This window comes from Schistocerca cancellata, chromosome 1 (assembly GCF_023864275.1).
Source record: "Schistocerca cancellata isolate TAMUIC-IGC-003103 chromosome 1, iqSchCanc2.1, whole genome shotgun sequence".
NCBI lineage: Eukaryota > Metazoa > Arthropoda > Insecta > Orthoptera > Acrididae > Schistocerca > Schistocerca cancellata.
Genome location: NC_064626.1, coordinates 1,287,108,075 through 1,287,132,394, shown reverse-complemented (window position 1 = coordinate 1,287,132,394; position 24,320 = coordinate 1,287,108,075). Strand labels below are relative to the sequence as shown.

Below are 24,320 nucleotides of genomic sequence, written 5' to 3'. Positions count from 1 at the left end.
GAATATGGAAAAACTGGTAGAAACAAACCTGGGGAAGATCTTAGCAGTAATCCACATGCTTTCAAATCAAAACTGAAAAGTTTTCTCATCAGTCACTCCTTCTATTCTGTCAAGGAGTTCCTTGAAAAATTAAGCTGGTTTCTGTGTTATATTGTTGATTCAGTTTACATAAACTTATTGCTTGTCATTTTTTGGGTTCATAAATATTTTATCTGTTATTACTTTTATGTTGTAATTTAATGTACTGACACATTCCATGACCTCCGAGATATGCTCCTCAGTTTGGTCCTATGGAACTAGACATGCAAAACAAATAAAGTAAATCAGTCTACATTCTGGAGACATGTAGGAACACATGAGGCAATATTGATCCTATGACTTATTCCAGAAGGCAGGGTAAGGAAAGGCAAGTCTACATTTGTAGCATTCATAGACTTACAGAAAACTTTTGTCAATGTTGACTGGAACACACACTTTGAAACTGTAAAGGTGGCAGGAGTAAAATACAGGGAATGAAAGGCTGTTTACAACTTGGACAGAAACCAGAAAAAAATCTGAAAAGAATTAAAGTTCAGGGAGAAGAAATAGAACCTTTGAGGTTTGCTGATGATGTTGTAATTCTGTCAGAGACAGCAAAGGACTTGGAAGAGCAGTTGAACAGAATGGACAGTATCTTGAAAGGACGATGTAAGATGAACATCAACAAGAACAAAACATAGATAATGGAATATAGCTGAATTAAATCACGTGATGCTGAGGGAATTAGATTACGAAATGAGAAACTTAAAGTAGTGGAAAGTTTTGTCATTTTGGCAGCAAAATAACAGATGATGGCGAAATTAGAGAGGATATAAAATGAAGAGTGGCAATGGCAAGATTAGCATTTCTAAAGATGAGAAATTTGTATGTATGGAAGTGAAATATGGACAATAAACTGTTTAGACAAGAAGAGCATAGAAGAGTGCTGGAGATGGTAGTTCACGTAACTGATGAGGAGGTGCTGAATAGAATTGTGAAGAAAAGAAATTTGTGGCACAACCTAACTAGAAGAAGGGATCAGTTGGTAGAACACATTCTGAGAAATCCCCAATTTCATACTTGAGGATAGTGTGGAGTGTAAAAATTGTAGTGGGAGACCAAGAGATGAGTACAGTAAACAGGTTCAGAAGATGCAGTTGTTATTCAAAGATGAAGAGGCCTGCACAATACAGAACAGTGTGGAGAGCTGCATCAAACCAGTCTTTGGACTAAAGACTGCATCATGACAAAGATTACACATAAATGAAAGAAAGACAAAATTTTGCAGTTGGAAGCAATAAGGACAATGTGAGGGGAGACTGTTTCTTATATTTGCTGTAAATGAGAGAGTTAACAAAACGACATACCAAAGGGTCACCATGAATGCAGCCCTGGGACAGCTCAAAATAAAATAAAAGCTGTATTGAGCAGTTATAAACAGCACTTATAGAATTCAATTCCAAGCTAAAATGTCACCTTCTAAGCACCAAAATGATGTTGCAACTTCTTACATGCCATGTTTTCACAGTTGTTTTGTACATAGGGAAGTGAAGTATGAGGATAATCCCAAAAGTAAGGTCTCCTATTTTTTTAATAAGTACATAGACCTTTTTATTTCTACAAGGGTTTACATCAGTTTACAGATTGAACATTTAGCTATTTTTCAACATAATAACCATTTCTGTCAATGCACTTTTGTAGACACTGTGGCAATTTTTGTATGCCCATGTCATACCAGCTCACCGCCATGCTGTTCAGAAAGTTATGAACCTCATCTTTCACCTTGTTATTGGAGCTGAATCGCTGGAACCACAATTAATGCTGACATGTACTGTGAGACTCTGAAAAAACTCAAACAGGCAATTCAGAACTGGAGAAGAGGGATGTTAAGCAAGGGTTTACACATTCTCCATGACAATGCTCACCCACACATCGCTCAGCAAACCATTGCTCTCCTGCAACAGTTTCAGTGGAACATAATCACCCAACAACCCTATAGTCCTGACTTGGCACCCAGTGACTATCACCTGTTCCCTAGGTTAAAAGAACATTTGGCTAGAAAGCAATTCAGCTCCAGTGATGAGGTGAAAGAAGACGTTCATAATTTTCTGAACAGCATGGCGGTGAGCTGGTATGACATGGGCATACAAAAACTGCCACAGCATGTACAAAAATGCATAGACAGAAATGGTAATTTTGTTGAAAAATAGCTAAATGTTCAAGCTGTAAACTGATATAAACCATTGTATAAATAAACAGGTCTATGTACTTATAAAAAAATAGGAGACCTTATTTTTGGGGTTGCCCTCATAAGTAAACACCACTCATAGGTTAAGTCTTACATTGTGTTTTGACTGGCAACACTGCTTACAAGGCAGTGAGAGAAGTGATCTATGATTGTGTGGTACGTGATTAGCATGTCATTAATCCTTCCTACCAGTAATGCCAGAACCGTGATGATGCTGTTGCTCCTTTATTCAGGCAGCTGCACATTTGGCATCACAAGTCTGAGCGTACTCCATTCCAGGCCTTCCTATCTCAGAAAAAAGTCTGTTGATTCTGTTACCTTTCACACCAAAGACAATAATGCTAACCATTTGTATATGGATGTGGGAGTATACATGGGAGAAGGACAAAATTAGCTATTAACACTATTAAAAATAGTAAAAGGAAATTTAAATTTTTGGTCTGTGAGTTATGAATATTTATGAATACAAGCTTATGGAAGAGAAATATTACCATGGTACAGAAATGTAAGAAGTTGATTTCACACTTTATTTTATGGCTTTTTCTGAATGGCAATTGAAAAAGTTAAAATATCTATATAGGCTGAAAAAATTTATAATGACTGGCACTTAGAGGGGAAAAAAGTGCCTGGTAGCTGATGAATAGGAACCAGAAGAAGCCACTGTTCTACATTTAAGAATAAGTGCTGAAATGACAATTAATCTAGGATTATAAATAAAAATAATAATCTGACTCCTCACACTTTCCTGGCAGACATAGTCAAGTTATGGCTCTTGGGTCTGTCCTTGACCATTTGCTGAGATCACCTTTGACAGTGCCCAACAACAAATATCACAGTTCCGCAGGGGGGTGGGGGGTGGGGGGTGAAGGGTGGGGGGTGGGGGTGGGGGGGTGAAAGACACAGCTAATGTTGTGTCTGTTGGAGACTCTTCTAATACTTGAGGAAATATTGCAAATGAACAGCAAAAGATCTGCTATGGTAGGTGCCTGCTTCTGTATTTCGTTCCATAGGACGAGGTATTTGGATTGCAGTGGTGATGAATTTGTTTTCCAGAATAGCCATTCTCTCATAAAACTGTTCTGAAGCAGATTAAAACTGTATGCCAGACCAGGACTCGAGCCTGAGACCTTTGCCTTTTGCAGGCAAGTGTTCTACCATCTGAGCCATTCAAGCACAACTCACAACCTACCCTCACAGCTTTACTTGCACCAGAACCTCATCTCCTACCTTCCCAATGTCAAACTTTACAGATGTTCTCCTGCTTTCCTTGCAGGACTAGCACTCCTGGAAGAAAGGATATTGCAGAGACTTGGCTTAGACAGAGCCTGGGACTGTTTGCGGAATGTATTTTCACTCTACAACAGTGTGTGTACTGATTTGAAACTTCCTGGCAGAATAAAACATTATGTTTGACTCCCACTTGAACCTATGATCTTTACCTTTTACAGGAAGAGCACTGCTGACTGGTGGAAATAAAGTTGTGATGGTAGGTTGTGCTTGAATCATTCAGTTGGTAGAGCACTTACCCATGAAAAGCAAAGGTCTAAGGTTCATGTTCTGGTCCAGCACACAGTCTTAATCTGCAAGGAAGTTTCAGATCAGCACACACTCGACTGCAGAGTGAATATATATTCTGTTCCAAGATGCTGAAGTACACCCAACCAGCTATCAGGATCAGACACAAAAGCAAAAATTATATCCTCGACATTGCCCTCCTAGGACTGTGTGGTAAAAGAGGCAATACATACTTGCATGGTGGATAACCCTACAAATAGAGACTCAGGATTTCCAGTAAGTGCAGACTGGAATACGGGATTCAATATAGAGGAAAATCAGAATTTCCAATGACAATTACATTGGAGCATAGTGAAATATTCACCTAGGTGTCCTTTACAGGGAAGATAGGAGGACTCAGGATGCTATACCAATCTCTAAGAAATATGTTGAACGTGTTGTCTTTCACCGAAAGTGAAACTGAGACAGTGGGACTCAGTTCACTTTTTTTGGTGAAATATGCTTTGTCCTGCCAAGAGAAGACAGATAAAAAAGCATATGGGTCTATTAATTGTCAGCAATATAAATGTATGGTGAATAATGGCACCCTTTGTGGAAATTGCTACCAGGAATGGGAAGCAACACTAACTACACTCAGTGTGTATGTTTGGAGGCCTCATGTGCAGCCAACCTCACATTGTGGCGCATGTTGGAACAAATGAAGTGTGTCATCTGGGCTCTGTGGTCATACTTGGATCATTCCAGCAACTAGCAGAAAGGATTAAGAATACCAGCCTTGCTCATGGAGTTTCAATGAAGCTCGTACTCTGCAGCATTGTTCTCAGAACAGATCATAGCCCCATGGTTCCTAGTCAAGTGGAAGGCTTGAACCAGAGACACCAAGGGTTCTGTGGCAAGCAAGACTGTGACTTCCCAGACCCTGCACCATAGTGTTGAAAGTTGTAGGGACCTCCTAAAAAGGTCAGGTGTGCACTACACATCATAGGCAACTACCTAATTAGCTGAATGTGTGTGGGGTGCACACAAGTTTTTTGTAAAATTACATGAGTGACTCTCTATCCCATCCAGATAACAATAATTATAGCTGTAGGAAACAGAGAAGTATCAGTGTAAGATCGAAATAAATGCTCCCACAAGTGAGAGTATCAAAATCCTAGTGGTTAACTGCCGAGGCATTTGCAGCAAAGTGCCAGAGTTCAAAGCACTCTTAAAACACCCTGAAGCTCACATAATACTAGGCACAGGAAGCTGGTTAAAACCTAAAGTTGATAGTAGTGAAATCTTTGAGGAAAACTTAAGAGTATATCAAAAGGATAGGGAAACAGAGTGGTGTATTTGTTGTAGTAGACAAAAAACTCAAATCCACTAGATAGAAGTTGAACCTGCATGTGAGATTATTTGGGCCATCCTCAATATTACTGGTGGGCAAAAAGTTGTATTAGAGTCCACCTATCAACCATCAGATTCTCTCCTCCTGGCACAACTGAAAACTTTATGGAAAACCTCAGTCACTTGTAGATAAGTTTTCTAATCGTACTCTAATAACTGGAGGATACTTTAATAATCTGACAATCAACTGGAATGATTATAGTTTTGTTAGTGTTGTTCATGACAAGACATCCTGTGAAACACTACTAAATGTCTTCTCTGAAAATGATGGAAAAATGTTAGATTTAATGGCAACAAAAAGACCTGCTCTCTTTGAGAAAATGCACATTGAAACTGGTATCAGGGATCATGAGGCAGTTATAGCAACAATGACTAACAAAACACAAAAGGCAGATAAAAGAAGCACAAAGATTTATATGTCCTGCAAATTAGACAGAGAAACAATGTCAAATCTTGATGAATAATTTGAAACTTTTAGCTCAGGACATGAACATGTAGAAGAACTATTGCTCAAGTTTAAAAGAATAGTTGCCAATGCACTAGATAGATACATACCCATTGGGACAGTTGATAATGGGAGAGATGAATACAGTCTCTATAAAGATACTTCTAAAGAAACAGAGATACTGCAAATATGAGGGTACGTCAATTATTATCCGCAATTTAGTTATATTTTTGTTTATTTTGGTAGTACTATCATTTTATGTTGATGATGCATGCTTTGTTTATTTGTTGTTATATCTTTGCAGTTTTCAAGCTGCTAGGTTAGTTTTGTTATTGCTGCCCTGCTGTTAATTGTGGCTACTCCACTGTCTATTTGCACCAAAGAAGAGCAACATTCAATGATCCATTTTTTGTGGTCGGAAGGCATATCAGGGGCTGAAATTCACTGAAGACTTTTAGTACAGTATGGGAACAGTGGTTTGCCACAACGGAATGTCTACGAAGGGATTGAAAAATTCCAAAATGGTCACACAAGTGTTACGCACGATGAAGGAGCCGGACAACCATTTACTGCCACAATGAAGAAAGCACTGAGCATTCATGTGAAATGATTCTCTTAGACAGACGATTGACTATTGATGAAGTGGCACATTTTCTGCAGATTAGTCATGGTTCTGCCTACGAAATCATCCACAACAGACTTGGGTTTCATAAAGTTTGTGCAAGATGGGTCCCAAAACAACTCACACAGTTGCATAAACAAACATGCTTGGACATCTGCAAAGTACATTTGTATTGCTACGGTAACAAATGGGACAACTTCTTGGACGGAATCATTACTGGTGACAAAACACGGATTCATCATTACGAGCTGGAGAGTAAACAGCAGAGTATGAAATGGAAACATCCAAATTCACCATGCAAGAAAAAGTTCAAGACCCAACCGTCCACAGGAAAACTGATGCTTACAGTTTTTTGGGACGCACAAGGTCCAGTACTGGAACACTGTGGGGAAAGGGGCACAACAATAAACAGTGTACATTACAGTGAGATGCTTACTGCCAGGCTAAAGTCTGCAGTTCGAAGCAAATGCCGAGGATTGCTGACAGTAGGTGTAGTGTTGTTGCACGACAGTGCTCATCTGCATACTGCTGCCCACACTGCTGAAACGCTCCAGAAACTCAAATCTGAAGTACTGGGTCATCCTCCATACAGTCCTGATCTTGCCTCTTCTGACTATCACTTGTTTGCTCCATTCACACATGCATTAAGGGGCCGTCGATTTGCCTCAGATGAAGCAGTGAAAGAAGCGATGCATTCCTGGCTCACAGCTCAACCGAGTACCTTCTTTTATGAGGGCATCAGGAAGCTGAACAATTATGGACCAAGTGTGTTGAAACACAAGAATACTATGTCGAAAAGTGATGTTCTCGTAAGTTTCCTATCTGATTACAATAAAATTTTATAACTATTTTGCGGATAAAGATTGACTTCTCCTTGTAGGTATAAAACAAAGCATAGGGCTATAGATACAGAGATACTGAATGAAACACATCTGGCAATCAAGGGACAAATGTGTGAAGCCTTCAATGAATGAATATCCATTCAGTATAAAAAATAACATTGCTGTCAGAATTATCAACAAGCAGATGTAACCATACAATATTACTGATCATCAGACATAATTGCTGTCATGAAATTTCAGCTGGAAATTAAGTTTATTTCTGACCATTATTAATGAAAAATCAGAACATAAGACACAACTGACTATGACCAGAATAAGAAAGAAAGAATATAATCAGTAAACAATTAGACATGAGCAGAATTAAAAAAATTGCTTATCATCTGCCAAACTGCTATCACTTAATGTCAACTGCATACTAAGATTTGCTTCTGCCACTACTAAAAGAAAAGTCAGAACTTACAACAAAACTGATTATTATTACTACTTTGACATAAAATATAATCAGTAAGAAACAGACCTCTACAGAAATAATGATATTGCATGGAAATCAGGACTTGGAAACATATTATTCATAAGTAACTTACAAGTAATACAACAAATGTACCAAAAGTTATAAGACATTCTATTACAGATAATCTGATGATGGTTGTGTAGCCAAAGCAGGCGTATAGTTCAGGTAAAAATAATATTCGTATCAGCATAATTGGCTGTATGAATGTGTTATAACCTTGAAAGACATTTATTATGCAGCAGGTCTAGAAGATTACAAAATATCTTGAGAAAGTCTACCAACAAAATTTCAAGAACTGGCTTTAAATGACAACTCTACAAAATACTACAACCCCCTATATACTGCTCACACAGGAATCATGAGGAAAATATTAGATTAATTACAGCATGCACAGAGGCATTTAAACAATCATTTTTCGTGCACTCTATCCATTAATGGAATAGGAAAAGTCCATAATGACTGATTTGGTTGGATGTATCCTCTGCTGTGCACTTCGCAGTGATTCGCAGAGTATGAATTTAAATGCAGATGTAGAGGTAGTGCTGCCAATTCAGTGCCTGCCATGCACCTACATAACATTGAAATGTAGCTACATCAGCTTGAAAGGGCCTACAGAAGCGAAAAACTTTATAGTAAAGGTGTAAAGATAAATATCACCATATGATTGTGTAACAGTTCCTATACACGAATCTTAAGCACCTACAGCAGTATTGCTGAGAAAAATACTTTGTAACAAGTAAGTAAAGAATAAGTAAAATATGCACTGCTCATCACATACCATAGTCTTTTCAGTCTTGATGTTGTGATTACGTGCCATTCACACATGGAAAGATTTATGAAATCCTTCCCCAGCCACTCCCTCTCCTTTGGATATTACTCTTCTTCTTGCCATGTTCCTGCAAATTAATTTTTTCTGCTTTGTCTGTAATTTCTTTTAAGTTTTCCCTCATTCCCTTTTCTTTATCACAGTTGAAATCACAATCAGTAGATAATGATATTAAGATCATACAGAAAAAAACCATCAAATCTTATTTTGGAGCTGAAGCAACTAAACTGCACTGTATGGACTGTTTATCCAATTTCATCTTATTTTACACAATTTGCTTTCCAAAAACTTTATTTAGAAGCTTACTGTTACCTTTTGTCACAACAAATAAAAGTGTTTTCAAAACTGCTTGTTTTTATATTTTGACTATAGTTCAGTCTTGATCACACCATTTATGTTTCAATGATATAGGTAACCGGTTTCGGTTATTTTTACATAACCATCATCAGACCCATGGCTCCCTTAGGATGGTAGGTGGAGCTCTCCTCAGCTGCTACGAAGTCAAGTTGACTTCGTAGCAGCTGAGGAGAGCTCCGCCTACCATCCTATGGGAACTATGGGTCTGATGATGGTTATGTAAAAATAACCGAAACCGGTTACCTATATCATTGAAACATAAATGGTGTGATCAAGACTGAACTATAGTCAAAATATAATAATTTATTCATCACTGTATTCCAAAAATGTTTACCAAAATTGCTTGTTTTGAGCCATAAATTGCGGCTATGGCACATCGGAAAGCACATTTACACTATATCTGACCGTAGCTGTTTTTCTTTTATGTACTATGGACACACTAAATAGATACTGGTGATTTATAAACATTTTTCTGACAAATAAAGTATTTATATGTAAGTCACCAGCTATCATTATTAACTTCCACTTTGTACAGCAGAAGCACCATTGATATCACCAACAATGCTGTAATCAGCTGTGCTGCCTGGTATAGAACTTGTGCTGCATGCTCCTATCTGCTCAGAGAACAAGGAAAAGTGAACAGATTATGCCCATACAGTGTGTCCAAGTAAGAATAATCAATATTCAGGGATATGAAAGGAACAATCATTCAAAGCAAAAAGACTACTAAACAAGGCCTCTAAAAAGCATACCGCAAGAGCTATGAGCACTTGTTTGGTAGGAGAGAAGTGTTTCACAGTAGCAAATGTCAAAAAAGTGCTCATAGTTATTGCTTGCACACCGCAGTAGCTGCAGTGTCAGCACGGCTCAATGCCAAACAAAGGGGACCAGGTTCAATTTCTGGCAGGGTCAGGGATTTTCTTTGCTCAGGGACTGGGTGTTATGTTGTCCTCATCATCACCAACACACAAGCTGCCTAAATGGCATCAACTAAACAGTTCGCCGCTTTACCTCCGAGGATGTCTCCTGCAGTCAGAGACGAAACGCCAGGAGAGTGTTTTGTACTTCGACCACGGCCTATCAGCCCGGAAGTTTTAAGTAAAAAGACTTCCATCTGGCAGCAAAGTTGTAACACAATGGAGAGATAGAAAGAGATGTGTACTTTACAGCCCAAGTTTACTCGGTAATTTTTTCTAGCTTTGGAAATACTACCATTTTGCAATAATAAGGAAAGCAGAGACCTTGCAGTAGAAGGGATTTGTTTCACAATAACGTAGGTATGGGTTTTAGAGCTCATGTTTACTAGATATTTTATGCTAGTCATATCCCTGGATATTGAGCATTGCTCCAGGGACACCCTGTATACTCTAAGAGTGACATAATTTTCGTCGACATAATTAATTTCAGAGTTATAGCTTAAAATGTACTACTCTGTGAATGTTTTACTTCTGTTTCACTGACTGGTGTCACATACCTGGTTCTGAAAGGTTGATTGTGTGTGAAAATGAAAGGAGGTGCACTAGAAATTTTCACATGGGCATCAAAATCCCAGGACCTGGGCCTGGGACCCACACATATCTCTACTACATTAAAGAAAACACCTCTGTTTATGAAAGATGGATGCTGTGTCACTCCAAAAGAAATGCACACTATTTTTGCAAAAATACAGTTTTCATTCTGCATGTGTGAAAGTTTTACATTGTGTAGATACATCCTGTCCGCTTGTTTTCAAACTTAGTTCAACCTGTTCCCGAGAGGGGCACTGTCACAGCATGTCTTCAAGATGGCTGCTACACTTGACATTCGTCAGAAGCAATGTGCTGTCGTAGAATTCCTGTGCTGTGAAAACGAGACAGTGGGAAACATCCACAAGAAGTTGAAAAAGGTGTATGGAGATGCTGCTGTCGATCGCAGTACAGTTAGTTGGTGGGCAGGCAAGTTACCTGATGAAAGCGGGCACAGCAATATCGAGGATTGTCCTTGCAGCAGCAGGCCTCGTACTGCACACACTCCAGACAATGTGCAGGGAATTAACGAATTTGTGACTGCTGACAGATGCATCACAGTGACCGAATTGGCAGGCTACATTGGGATAGGGGAAGGAAGTGTTTGCAGAATACTGAAAGTGTTGGCGTTAAAAAAGGTTTGTGCCGGGTGGGTTCCCAGGATGTTGACAGTGGCTCACAAAGAAACAAGAAAAATGGTATGCAGTGAACTTTTGGAACAGTGCAAGAATGGTGGAGATGAATTTCTTGGAAGAATTGTGACAGGTGATGAAACATGGCTCCATCATTTTTCACCAGAGACGAAGAGGCAATCAGTGGAGTGGCAACATGGAAATTCACCTAAGGAAAAAAATTCAAAACCACACCTTCTGCTGGAAAATTTATGGCTATGGTGTTTTTCGATTCCGAAGGACTCTTGCTTGTGGAAATCATGCCAAGTGGAACCACCATAAATTCTGATGCATATGTGATGACACTGAAGAAACTTCAACTTGAATGAGTCGTGTTCAACCACATCGGCAAAAGCAGGATGTTTTGCTGTTGCACGATATTGCACGGCCACATGTCAGTCAAAAAATCATGGAAGCGATCACAATACTTGGATGGACAACACTGAATCACCTGCCTTACAGTCTTGACCTGGCTCCATGTGACTATCATCTCTTTGAAAAACTGAAAGTCTCTCTTCATGGAACAAGGTTTGAAGATAATGACTCCATTGTGCATGCTGCCAAAGAGTGGCTCCAACAGGATGGTCCAGAATTTTACTGTGCAGGTATACAGGTGCTGGTTCCAAGATGGCATAAGGCAGTTGAGAGTGAAGGAAATTATGTGGAGAAATGAACATATGGTTCCTAAAGGATGTATCTATACACTGTAAAACTTTCAAACATGTAGAATATAAGATGGATTCAAAAAAAATAGTGTGCATTTCTTTTGGAGTGACCCTCGTATCATACCTGACATTCCAATAGTTTCCTTAAACTGATAATCAATCCTATCAGAGCTGAAAACACACAGGAAATGACCTAAGGCATTACACAGTTTCATTTTATATTTTGAGCTGTCACAACCAACAGTTAGCAAAAACCAGTTATCAGATGGCTGACAATAATATCTATCTTTTTGTTCACTACTTCAGTATCAGTTTTACTGGCAGTCACAGCAAGGAAAGTAGTTTGTCCAATGCTATAACAATCCTACTGTGATTCTTTACAGAAAACATTTGTTGCAATTTACAGATCTGCAAGCAACTTTTTGTTCTGGCAAATGTGGAAGAAGCATATGAGAATCATTTGAATAATCTCCGTGAAGCAATGGGTGTTATGCAACATCATGATGCCATTACAGGCACAGCAAAACAGAATGTGTTTGAAGATTACAGCCGTCTCATATATGAAGGTATTCAACACTGTGGTAACATTACTGAAAGAGCTCTCAGGTAATTATCTCATTTAGTGCACATGTGTGGTAAACATGTGGTAAAAAAAGAAATCAACCAAAACCTTTTCTCTATAAACATGTGATGTGGATTCTCATTTACAAATTGCTGAAGCATTCAAGTAATTGCCCATCCACAGTGGAGAGTGGTAAAAGATGTTCGTTTTGAAATTATATTATAAATGATCTGATTTTGGATTATGCGAAAGCCGAAAACAGGAAAAATATTTTCTGGATACTTTTACACACACTTTTTGCCAAATTCCGACATGTAGAGAAATATACTGGGTATCACAAAACATTACCATATTAAGTATCAGAATTTGTAATAATTCTAATTATGCTCTGTCTGTTGAGACATTTACTTTACTTTATTTGTTCTTAAACTGACAGCAAATTAATACATTACTCAGTGCCTCTAATTAAGGTTACCTTTAAAAAGTTTAAAACTATATATGCTATATGAATGTGGACAAACATACAGAGCTTTCAGAGCCACTGGCTCCAAAAGCTTGCAATTTTCAATACCTTTGTATGTCTGTTCACCTGCTGCTGCTTGTTGAGTAGATTATTTATTTATCCAACTGCATTTTATTTTCAAAAATAGATTATTTTCACTTATATACACATAACTGGTGCTCGAGCTTTTCTGCAAATGGCAGCTAGTGTCCATTTCTTAGCTGAAGAACCGCACTGAAAATGTGCCGCCAATAACAAATGTAGGAGAGAAAGCAGTAGAGCCTCTATCCTCCCTGTCCACTTTCAAGCTGTTGAGTGCAGCCAACACTCGGTAGGTGATTGGTGGGGAGATGGGCTGGTGGGGCCCGATGACACATTGCTGATCGAGAGAAATGTTTCATTCAACTTAAATAAACATCAAGTCATTAGTAATGGGAAGCAGACCCACCCCACTTCAACAACTCTGGCTGGCAGCAGGTTGCATGCAGCTGCTTCCACCCTAGCAAAGAGATGCACACACGGGTGCCCTGCAATGCTGACAACTTCAGTTGCTTTGGTGTTCTTCTGTGGAACGGCCGCAAACAGTGACTCGGACCCCACTTGCCATCACTACAGAGGTGAGTGGTGACTATTGTGTACAGGACATGACCTGCTGCCCCCTGCCAGGGATCTGGTTTTAGCAGGCACAGACAGCAGTGCAGTGGTGCTGTGACACCAAGTCCCACAAAAGACTCGGCCCAGGTGGCAACTGGCTCGACCTACTCTCGAACCCGTGGCTGCAACTGATGGTGCCCAGCTGTCTTGTCATCTAGCATGGATCTAGTATTGTGATGCTGCTGCTAGACTCCAAATTAATTTGTCTCAAAATTCACATCTATTTATATGGCTATGAGATGCGTTGTTGAACTATTATACAGTCCCCTGCCACAAAGCTCACAATGTGGGTCCTGCCCTGGTGTGGTAACATTGTCCTGCCTTCCCCAGTTATTACTGCTGCACAGTACAGGTTTTGCCAAGCATGGTGGGCCCATCTTACTATCCTTTTGCATATATGTCATTCTAACCCACATGTTAACATACTGTGCTTACTCACCTGCAGTTGCCACTCCATGGAAGCTTCCTTACAGTTTTCACTAAAAACTGAGTAATGACATTACAGAGCATTCTCACTATTCTTTTCATTGACTTTTTAGCACCATATGATTTTTTACAGTGATTTTCTTTTCCATTTTTCAGTAAACTTTCATCATCAGATCTACCATTTGTATCTTGTTTGTTAAGAAATGTTAGCCAGTGTGAGCCTTCTGAAAATTCCAAAACATTTATGGTTACTGTGTACAACCCATTGAGTCACGAAGTATCTTATTATGTCAGACTTCCAGTTCTTGGGACTGCATATTCTGTAAGAGATGCTTCAGGTAAGCTATAAGTCATTCATAAAGATTGGCAACATAATTTAGGAGGTTTTCTGTTTCACAAATAACTTTGTGCAGGAAATGAGCTCAAAGTACAAATGGCAACCATACCGGACCCAGTCCGCAACTTGCCTGAAAGAAATAGTAATGCAACGACTGAAATTGTCTTTCTGGCAAATAATATTCAACCCCTTGGCTTCCATTCATACTACATTACTGAGCTGAACAGTACAGATGATACAAGGCGGAATGAGTTAGAAAGCTCAGATACATCAATAGGAAATGATGTAAGTACATAAAACATCCTGAAATTATTTTTGATGTGTTCTCAGAGTCATTTGAAGTGGCATTATCTCAATTTCCAAGCCACATCAATAAAAATAGCAATTTTTGAGTTTTTGGCAACTATCGTCATTACCCTATTCAAGTGTTCAAACTACTGACTGTCATGAATGACAATTCTAATATGCACAATGCAGTTAGGTCCAGAATCTTCCAGAAGTGGACGAATTTCACATGTGCAGTAAACCAAGTCACACAGCACATGGAAGATCTAGTCTGCTGTCAGGCTGTGTGATGCCACAAATGCAAGTGTCTGGTGCCTCTTTCCAAATTAACCCAACATCCTATACCCACTGAGTATCATTTGTTGTTTTGATCAATATCAACAGCATGCCCCCACATCATATTAGGTACCTACTCTTGATTTCTATTGTAATTATTTTACCATAATAGAATCTTGGCTGCCATTTCTATATGAATATCAATCAGTTATCACCTGAGCAAAGAATTCCAACAACATCCATCACTCATCTGAAATAATTTAAAACACTTGTTAAAGGCAAACAGCTTCAGCAAGAAATATATTGCAGGTCCGTTCAGATACAATAGACAAAGCAAATTTCTTGAATTGGCAGAAAATGCTAAGGCAGTGGTTTCCTTCCACACCGCAGTGTAACAAATAGCAGAACAGAGTGCTTCCCCCAGTGTTCCATACTGCTCTGAAAATTTGGCATGTATTGTATACAGTTAAAGATGACATAGCCATTATAATGTTGGGTGCATACAGTATTCCCTGTGAATGAGGCATCATTTGCATGTGACAAATCCTACACACTCTTGCTGAGTGATGTGCTGAACACATGCACAACATATAAAGCAAAGCTATCTAAGAAAAATATGACATAAGATAACATTACCTAAAGAATTACCCAAAATTATGTTGGAAAAGAGGAAACTGTTGACCAATGTGACAACTTCATGAGCTTAAATTAGAAAAGTACAATAATTTCATAAGAGATCAGAATAAACACTTAGCACAGTATGAAAGTAGGCTCTGCAAACAGAGCTAAAACAAAGAGTATGGAATGATGATTTATGATTGTAGGATGGCAGGAATGGAAGTTCTGAAGGTGGCATTGCTCCTTGTTCCCCCAGAATGAATGAATAAATAAATTCACGCCATCACATGACTTCACAACATGCCACACCCACCACACACTGCTTCACTTGCCTTCCCAAACATGCATAAATTCACACCACTTCTGGACGGTTCTAGACTGAGCTGATTCCTGCATAAAAGGGGCACACCTTGCAATTCCTGATAGCCAGTAGTTTTAACTTCTGAAGATAATTGTGGTGAACACCATCAAAAACCTACTGGCATCACTTGAAAAGAGATAGTATTTTATTTTGGGCCCACATTCATAACTAGTTTGTCAGATGTAACTTATTTTTTCAGGTTCTCCAAGCAATGTTCAATGAAAGTACTGGTTTACTGCAGTCTGTTATGTTCAATAATGAAGAAATAACTCTGCGCCAGAATTTCCGTTATTATGAAGGATGGGCTGGAAATAATTCTCAGCCATCACTAAGGGCTTCTGGTGCATACATATTCCGTCCTTATGGAACTTCAGTGGAGGTGTCACCTGTTGTGGAAACAAAATTTTACAAAGGTTGGTGAAGATAGAAATTTATAACACATTCACAAACAAAAATACTAATAATGATAACACACAGTGTTTATGATTCTTCTTCCACTAGGATATCACTATGTAAAATGCACCAGCTGAGATGGAAGATATTGTCACTGTTGTAATTACATGTACTATATTCGTATAATAATTTTTGTTGTGGTTCATAACAAGGTCAAGTATATCTACACTTACCCCTACATAGATACTCTGCAAGGCAGCATACAGTGCATGGTGGAGGGTGCCCTGAAGCACCACTTGTCATTTCCCCTCCTGTTCCACTCGCAAATAGAGCAAGGGAAAAAAAAGACTACCTGTACGCCTCCGTATGAGCCCTAATTTCTCATATCTTATCTTCTCGGTTCTTATGCGCAATGTATGTCAGTGGCAGTACAATCGTTCGGCAGTCAGCTTCAAATGCCAGTTCACTAAATTTCCTCAATATTGTTTCTCATAAAGAAAGTCATCTTCCGTCCAGGGATTCCCATTTGAGTTCCTGAAGCATTTCCGTAACACGTGTTGTCCAAACCTATCAGTAACAAATCTAGCTGCCCACCTCTGAATTGCTTCGATATCTTCCTTTATTCCGATCTGGTATGAATCCCAAACGCTCAAGCAGTACTCAAGAATAGGGCACACCAGTGTAATATATGTGGTATCCTTTACAGGTGAACTACTCTTTTCTAAAATCCTCACAGTAAACCAAAGTCTACCATTTGCCTTCTTTACCACAGTTTTCACATGCTCATTCAACCTCATATAGTTTTACGATGTTGCACCCAGGTATTTATACAACTTAACTGTGTCAACCACGACACTAGTAACACTGTATCTGATCATTACAGATTTTTTCCTCATTTTTCCACATTTCGGGCTAGCTGTCATGGATTTCACTAATTGGAAATTTTGTCTAAGTCATCTTGTATCTTCCTACTGTCACTCAACTTTGACACCCTACTGTACATTATATATGTATGTAGAAAATGTCAGTGGTCTTATCACATTTCAGTGGGGCACTCCTGACATACCCTCATCTCTGATGAACACTCGCCATCGAGGACAGTATACTAGGTGCTATTATTTATGAAATTTTCAAGCCACTCATATATCTGTGAACTTATTCCATATGCTTGTACCTTTGTTAACAGCCTGCAATGGGGCACTGTGTCAAATGCTTTCCAGAAATCTAGAAATATGAAAGCTGCCTGTTGCCCTTCATCCATAGTTCTCAGTATATCATGTGATAAAAGGGCAAGCTGAGTTTAGCATGAGCGATGCTTTCTAGAACCATGCTGATGGACTTAAGCTTCTTAGTCTCAAGAAAGTTTATTATATCCAAACTGAGAACATGTCCAAGGATAAATGGTCCATAATTCTGTGGGTGTATTCTTTTACCTTTTGTATATACTGGAATTACTTGCGCCTTTTTCCAGTTGCTTGGGACTATGTGCTGGTGAGGGATTCACGATAAATACAAGCTAGGTAAAGAGCTAATGCCATACAGTACTCTTCGTAAAATTGAACTCTATTCCATCTGGAACCGGTGATTTATTTCTTTTCAAATCTTTTAGTTCTTTCTCTCTGACAGGTATGCTTATTTCTACGTCATCCGCGCAGGAATCTGCCTGATGGTCAAATGACGGTATGTTTGTACAGTTCTCTTGTGTGAACAATGGCTTTCGTTTTGCTATTTTCAACTACCACACCAGACTCGTCAACAAGGAACTGAATGGAAGTGTTAGATCCACTTAGTAATTTGACATATGACCAGAATTTTCTCAGTTTCTCTGCCAGATCTTTTGCTAAGGTGTGACGGTAGTAGTTGATGTATGCTTCACACATAGATCTTTTCACGGATGCAAAAATCTCGACTGACCTTCACTTGTCATCATTTTTGCATCCCCTTTTGAACCTTTTAGTGCAACAGCCTCTGCTTCCTCAGTATCCAGCAAATTTTGTTATTAAACCATGGTGCGTCTTTTCCATCCTTTATTCAATTACTAGGCATGTAACTCTCCAGACCACAATTTACAATCTGCTTAAACTATGCCCACAATTATTCAACATCCATCTTACTGGAAATAAGTGACATGAATTCACTGCCTAACTGCTTATCTGCTCTATCTAGCAGAAACACTCTTCTAGCCCTCTTGACTGATTTATTAAGTTTATAATCATAGTTGTTAAAAGACAACGTGAACGCTAATCCCCGTTTCTGTACTGACATTGTCAATAAGGTCTGCAGTCTTCAAAATCAAATGAAATAGAAGTCCAAAACTCTCTATTTACCAGAGAGCAGTTGAGACAGACACAAAACATAATACACAGGTTGGAGGGAAAAAAATTCTTAAAATATTATTCAGGAAATTCAGACACTCCCCCTCTCAGTGTAACGTTGTGTATGGTTTCAATACTGCCATTTAGTACTCAATAAAAATAATAATAATAATAATAATAATGATATAATTAAATATGAAAGTCATGCTGTAACTTCCTTGATTAGCATCTTCTAACAGAGTCCCATCTCCACAGTCCAATGAAAGATTAGGTGAAATGGTTTAATTTTAATATCAACATTTCTTCATCTGTACTGTTATACACACAAAAGTAAATGTATATCACTGTGTGGTGGGAAACAGCACTATAGAATAGAAGTTCCAACATTGGTTGTTGCATAAAATAGAAAACAATAATTAAACCCATCTGAATATTTTGAAGAAATCAGTGAGTCAACTCATTATCGAGTACATTTGGGGTATGATTCTTCAGAAGGCCTAGGTTTCAAATGTTTTAGTGAAGATAATAATTTGTAAATTATGAAGGATCATGGATTATTCTCAAGTTCAATCAAATAAATTGTACCTTGTTACAGTATATCACTTTCTAATAATCACTGATTTTGTAAGAGGTAATACACCATTCCTTTTAATTATTGCAGATTTATAAAAATTGATATTTTTGTGAAAATTAGCCCAACACTTGGCTCTTTATGACTGTCCTTTCTCCATTACTCCCAAAGACTGCAACTCAGAGAATAAACAAAGATACTGCAACTGGCTGGTGCAAAGCATCAAAGAAACATTATTACAATATCAACATTATGAACATGTGGGAACAAGAGACCAATTAGTGAATTGATTTTGTTTATGCTTTGGAAGAGTAACAGGCTTTGAGAGTTGGATGTTTATTCTTAATTTTTGTTTAGAGCTGTTGCTTCCAACTGTAAGGTAACTACATAATGTCTTGAAGTGTTTGTGGGTTTGGTTTTTGACCTACATAACTGGTGACCCTGAAAACCAGAATGGGTTCCATAACAATAAAATATTTTGGATTACATCCGTTAAGCATGGAAGGCACAAATAATTTATTACAAACCATTGGTGATGAATTCCAGCAGCTGCAGCAAGAGATTGAATTTTTTGAACTGTCTATGCTGAGAAGCGACAGAAATAGGGGAAATGATGAGATCACAAACTCCAGTGATAATGGTCACACCGCGATCACACACCTTCACTGAAAATTTTCCACATGCTGGTTTGTTCGTGTCGACTGCACAGCAGTTACAGTTGCGGGCACCTCCATTTACGCCCACACAACCAGACATATGGTTTGTGATCTTGGAAAGCATTTTCACACAACACAGATCACTGAAGATCATGAACAATTTCAGCTGGCAATTAACAATTTGGACCAGAGAGTAAAGACAATAGTCTCCAATGAAATTCTACACCAACATCATCATCAAGCATACCTCATGCTGAATACTTTGCTAATCACTTGTTGCATGAAGTTACCTGAGCAGAGGCTTTCACAAGTGTTTTACCAGAAGAAACATGGGGACAGAAACCCATCAGAATTTTGGAGACATTTGTGAGTAATAGTGGACTGTAGCATAATATCTAATGAGCCGCTGCTACATATCTGGTGACACAGCTTCCATCTCAAGAACAGTTGATGTTAATAGTGTACAAAGGACAACAATTGGATAAATTATTGCAAGTAGCCAATGGAGCATATGCCATGTTGCAGTCAACTGCTGTGACAAACACATATCGGAAAAGGAGGCAATGCCAAATTGTGTCACTGCATCTTATCGACAACCACTGGACATCAATGGGAAACTCTGAGAGTTATGAACCACAAAGGGAAGTGTTGTCACGCAGTTACATAACTTGGAGTTACAGATGGGTTCTGACGAGAGGACGCAGTCACGTCATTCATCGAACCTACAGCTTCACTCGAGGTGAAGCTACTGCCGATGATATCTGCTGGTATCACAAACAGTTTGGCGTCCTTGCTACAAAGTGGACAGAGCCGTGTGAGTACTCAAATGGCAAGGGCAGTCCAAGTAAGGTGCTACAGACTGTGGCAATGACAAATGGCATTGCCAGTGAAAGAAGCATCATATTGCAGCATGACACAAATGGACACATGGAAAAGGTAAGGCCCACAATGGCATGCTTACTACGTTTCTGACGAGTCACGGCACAACATTGCATCTGTTGCATATGACTAATAAGATTTCAGGCTTAAGATTTTTAATAGACACTGGTTCAGAGGTCAGCACCCTTCCAGTCATGGGCATAGTTAAGAAGACGATGCAGGATGCCTTACAGTTGTTAGCCACGAACAACTCCAGCATCAAAAAGTATGTGTGCAAAGATACGATGATAGACATTGGTTTTCCTACTCTGTACAGTTGGAGTTAGGTTATGGCAGACATTAGGCAACCCATATTAGGTGCTGATTTTCTATCCCTGTTTGCAATGGCTGTTGACTTGGCAAATGCCTGCCTTATAAGCAGGACACAATGTGACACTGTAGAGGTTCTGAGGTTCTGAGGGTAATGCAATAGGAGCAATTAATGATGCAAGTAAACAGTCCACCCCTACATACATTGTTGCACCCAAGTAGTGTTAAGCACAATACAGTGCATTATATACACACGTTCACAGTCCACTGGTTTCAAGATGCGACTGTAGAATAGCTCCATAACTATTGGTTGAGGCTAAAGCAATATTTGAGGATATGCTTTGTGCCGGTGTTATATGGAGGTCGACAGCCCGTGGTCATCCCCGACACACATAGTGTGCAAAAAGGATAGCACACCTGTGGTGATTACCATTGGCTGAATGCAAGAACAGTCCCAGATAGGTACCACGTACCTAACATCTAAGAAATTACCTATTCTCTGGTGGGTGCAAAAGTTTTCTCAGTGTCGGATTGCAGTAAAGCTGACAACCAGATCCCAGTGGCACAGACCAATGCTGCACAGACAGAATTTATTACATCTTTTGGCCTGTTTGAGTTTTTGTTTATGAAATTTGGTCTTAAAAATGCAGCCCAAACCAGGAAGAGATTTGGTGACAAAGTGTTACAAGGCTTGCCATTTTGCTTTTGCGTATTTAGATCACATATTAATACATTCAGATGATGTATATATTCGTAACAAGCATGGCAGAGGTTGTATAGCTATGGAGTGGTACAAAATGAAGGCAAGTGCATTATGTGCAAAAGTGAGGTAACTCTCCTAGGCCACAAACCCTCTGCCAATGGGATCTGACCTTTGCCTGAAAAGATAGCCAACAGAATATAAGCAAACTCAGATGATTTTTAGGCTTGGTAAATTTTTACTGCCATCATCTGCCAGTAACAGTACCCACCCAGGTACAACTAATGGACGTGCTTGCAGGTAAGAATGCCAAGGGCAAGTGAATATTACACCAGACGCAAGAAATGAGTAATGCTTTCAGTCGGTTACAAGCCAGCCTTGAAGAGGCAGTGATGCTTGCCCATCCTGTCATGGGTGCACCACTGAATACTGTGGTAGGTGCCAGCCAGGTCATGATTGGAGCACCAAGAAGTGAAAGGACATTGGCAGTCTTTGAGTTTTCTTTCGAGTTTTCTTTCAAAGAAGCTACAGCACAGAGAGACAAAATGACGTGCTTACAATAGGGATTACTGGCAATATATGAGAATGTGAGACAGTTTTGCCTTCACATTGAAGCACGACCAGTGACCATTTCCACTGATCATAAACTTTCGTGTCAGCTTTCCACAACATCAGCAACAAATGTTCGCCACAGGAGTTCTGGCACATACAGTTGTCAGCCAGTTCACTATGGACATACTATATATCACAGGTGCAGAGAACATAGTCACAGATTATTTTGGTGAGTATGCAGCTTAATCAGCATCTTAAATTACAATGACCCCACCACAGCACAAGAGAGAGATCAAGAGTTGAAAGATTTACTAACAGATCTACACACAGGATTGTGACTGGAACAAATACAGGAAGCTTCAAAAAGGACTTTACAACTTTAAAAATTCATATAAATTTACTGAAAGAAGATATAGAGCTGGATTTAGTGAAATTTTGTAGAAAAACTTCTCAAGTTTTTTTTCCCCCTTAAACAGAAGATGTAGTTATCCGGTACGCATCCCTTCGAATGTCAATTTCTTCCCGAACTCACAGTAGCATTGCAGGTGTAACTTGTTCAGTGGTCGCTTAAATTCTTGCTCTAAGTTCAGGTACAGAAGCTGGCACAGGAGGTACAAACACAATACCCTTGATGAAACCCCATTAAAAAAAAATCCAATGGTGTCAGGTCTGGAGAATGTGGGGGTCATGCAATTGGCGCATCATGGCCAATCCATTGACCTGGAAAGCAGTCACTTAGAAAATTCTGGACATCAACAAGGTAGTGGGCTGGTGCACCATCTTGCATGAAGTAAACATTTCATTCTTGGTCATCCTCATCGATCTGTAGTATCCAAAATTTTTGTTACGTATCCAGGTACACAATCTCGTTGATGGTTCTACCACTGCAAAAAAAGGGGCTGTACACTTTATTCTTGCTCAGTGGACAAAAAACATCCACTTTAGGGCTATCACAAACATGCTGAAATGTTTGATGTGGAACTTCACTGCCCCAAATCCTACTGTTATGTGTGTTAACCTTGCCGCTTAAGTGAAAAGTTGAATCATGAGAAAAGATGATTTTGTCCAAGAAATGTTCATCTTCATGTAATCGATTTAACATAGCCACACAGAAGTTCTTGTCAGTGTCTTTTATTGCTTGCACAATCGTCATTCTGTACTGTTTGAAATGCAAATGGTTTCTCAACACATGCCAAACATTCATAAATGTGATTTGTAGTTCGCGAGATGCACACCGGGTCAATTTCATAGAGCTGTTGACAAAACATTTTCTCACTCACTCAATTACATCATCAGATGTCCTTGGATGACCTGATGAATTCCCATGTCTTACCGAGCACCCTGTTCCTACAAAACATTTGCGGCACTCATAAATTGTAGGCCTACAAGGGGAATATTTAGTGTACTTGGTATGGAAATTATGCTCAACTGCTGTTGCCATCATCATAAATCATAATAAAAAACACACAGCTAGCATGCTCGGGTGCAGTGAAGGCAGCCATCTTTAATGCAACTGCCACTAGCACTCCATAAGGTGCGATTCAGCACTAGCAAACTATGCTGATGTACTTCGTATTTCCCTACAAATTGACCCTACAATCACCTCTGTAGATACTGTGAATTAATTTATATGAATTTTCAAAGTTGTAAAGTCCTTTTTGAAACAACCTGTAGAAGTGCCAGGAAATAAGGTGTGACATATCACATCGGAGGCCACAGCCCTACATTATGCAGCAATTCTGCAAAATGACTTTTGACAGTGTCCACAGCTTAGGACACCCAATGGCAAACACTACTATCAAGCTACTAACCAAGCAGTTTGTGTGGCCATCAATTAAAAAGGTTGCCAGGAATTGGAGTCCCTCGTGCCTTCAATGCCAGTGTTGTGAAGTAAGACAACACTTTCATGCACAGGTTAGAAATTTTTCAGGCTCACCAGCTAGGTTTGGTCACATTCACCTCAACATAGGGGTCTACTTCCACTCTCAGATGGTTATAAATACTTGCTCACAGCAGTGGATAGATGCACAATATGGGAAGAGGCTATACCAGTAACAGATGTAGCAGCCGAGAAAATAGCAAAGACATTTGTTACACATTGGTTAGCACATTTTAGTGCTCCATTCATATTACAACAGATCAAGGTCAACAATTCAAAACTAATCCCCAGAATGAGATTTTCACTCTGCAGCGGAGTGTGCACTGATATGAAACTTCCTGGCAGATTAAAAGTGTGTGTCGGACCGAGACTTGAACTCGGGACCTTTGCCTTTCGCGGGCAAGTGCTCTACCAACTGCAGGAACTGCAAG

General features: G+C 39.2%; 1 protein-coding gene across 1 annotated transcript in view; it reads left to right on the top strand.

Annotated features, from left to right (window-relative positions):
- The window catches only part of LOC126095157 (lysosomal alpha-mannosidase-like), a 229,223-nt gene that overhangs the window by 128,602 nt on the left and 76,301 nt on the right, over positions 1–24,320 (top strand). The window contains exons 9-12 of the mRNA XM_049909883.1: positions 12,021–12,220; positions 13,915–14,096; positions 14,172–14,380; positions 15,835–16,048. Coding sequence (XP_049765840.1) covers positions 12,021–12,220; positions 13,915–14,096; positions 14,172–14,380; positions 15,835–16,048 — 805 coding nt within the window. The remainder of the gene's footprint in view (positions 1–12,020; positions 12,221–13,914; positions 14,097–14,171; positions 14,381–15,834; positions 16,049–24,320) is intronic.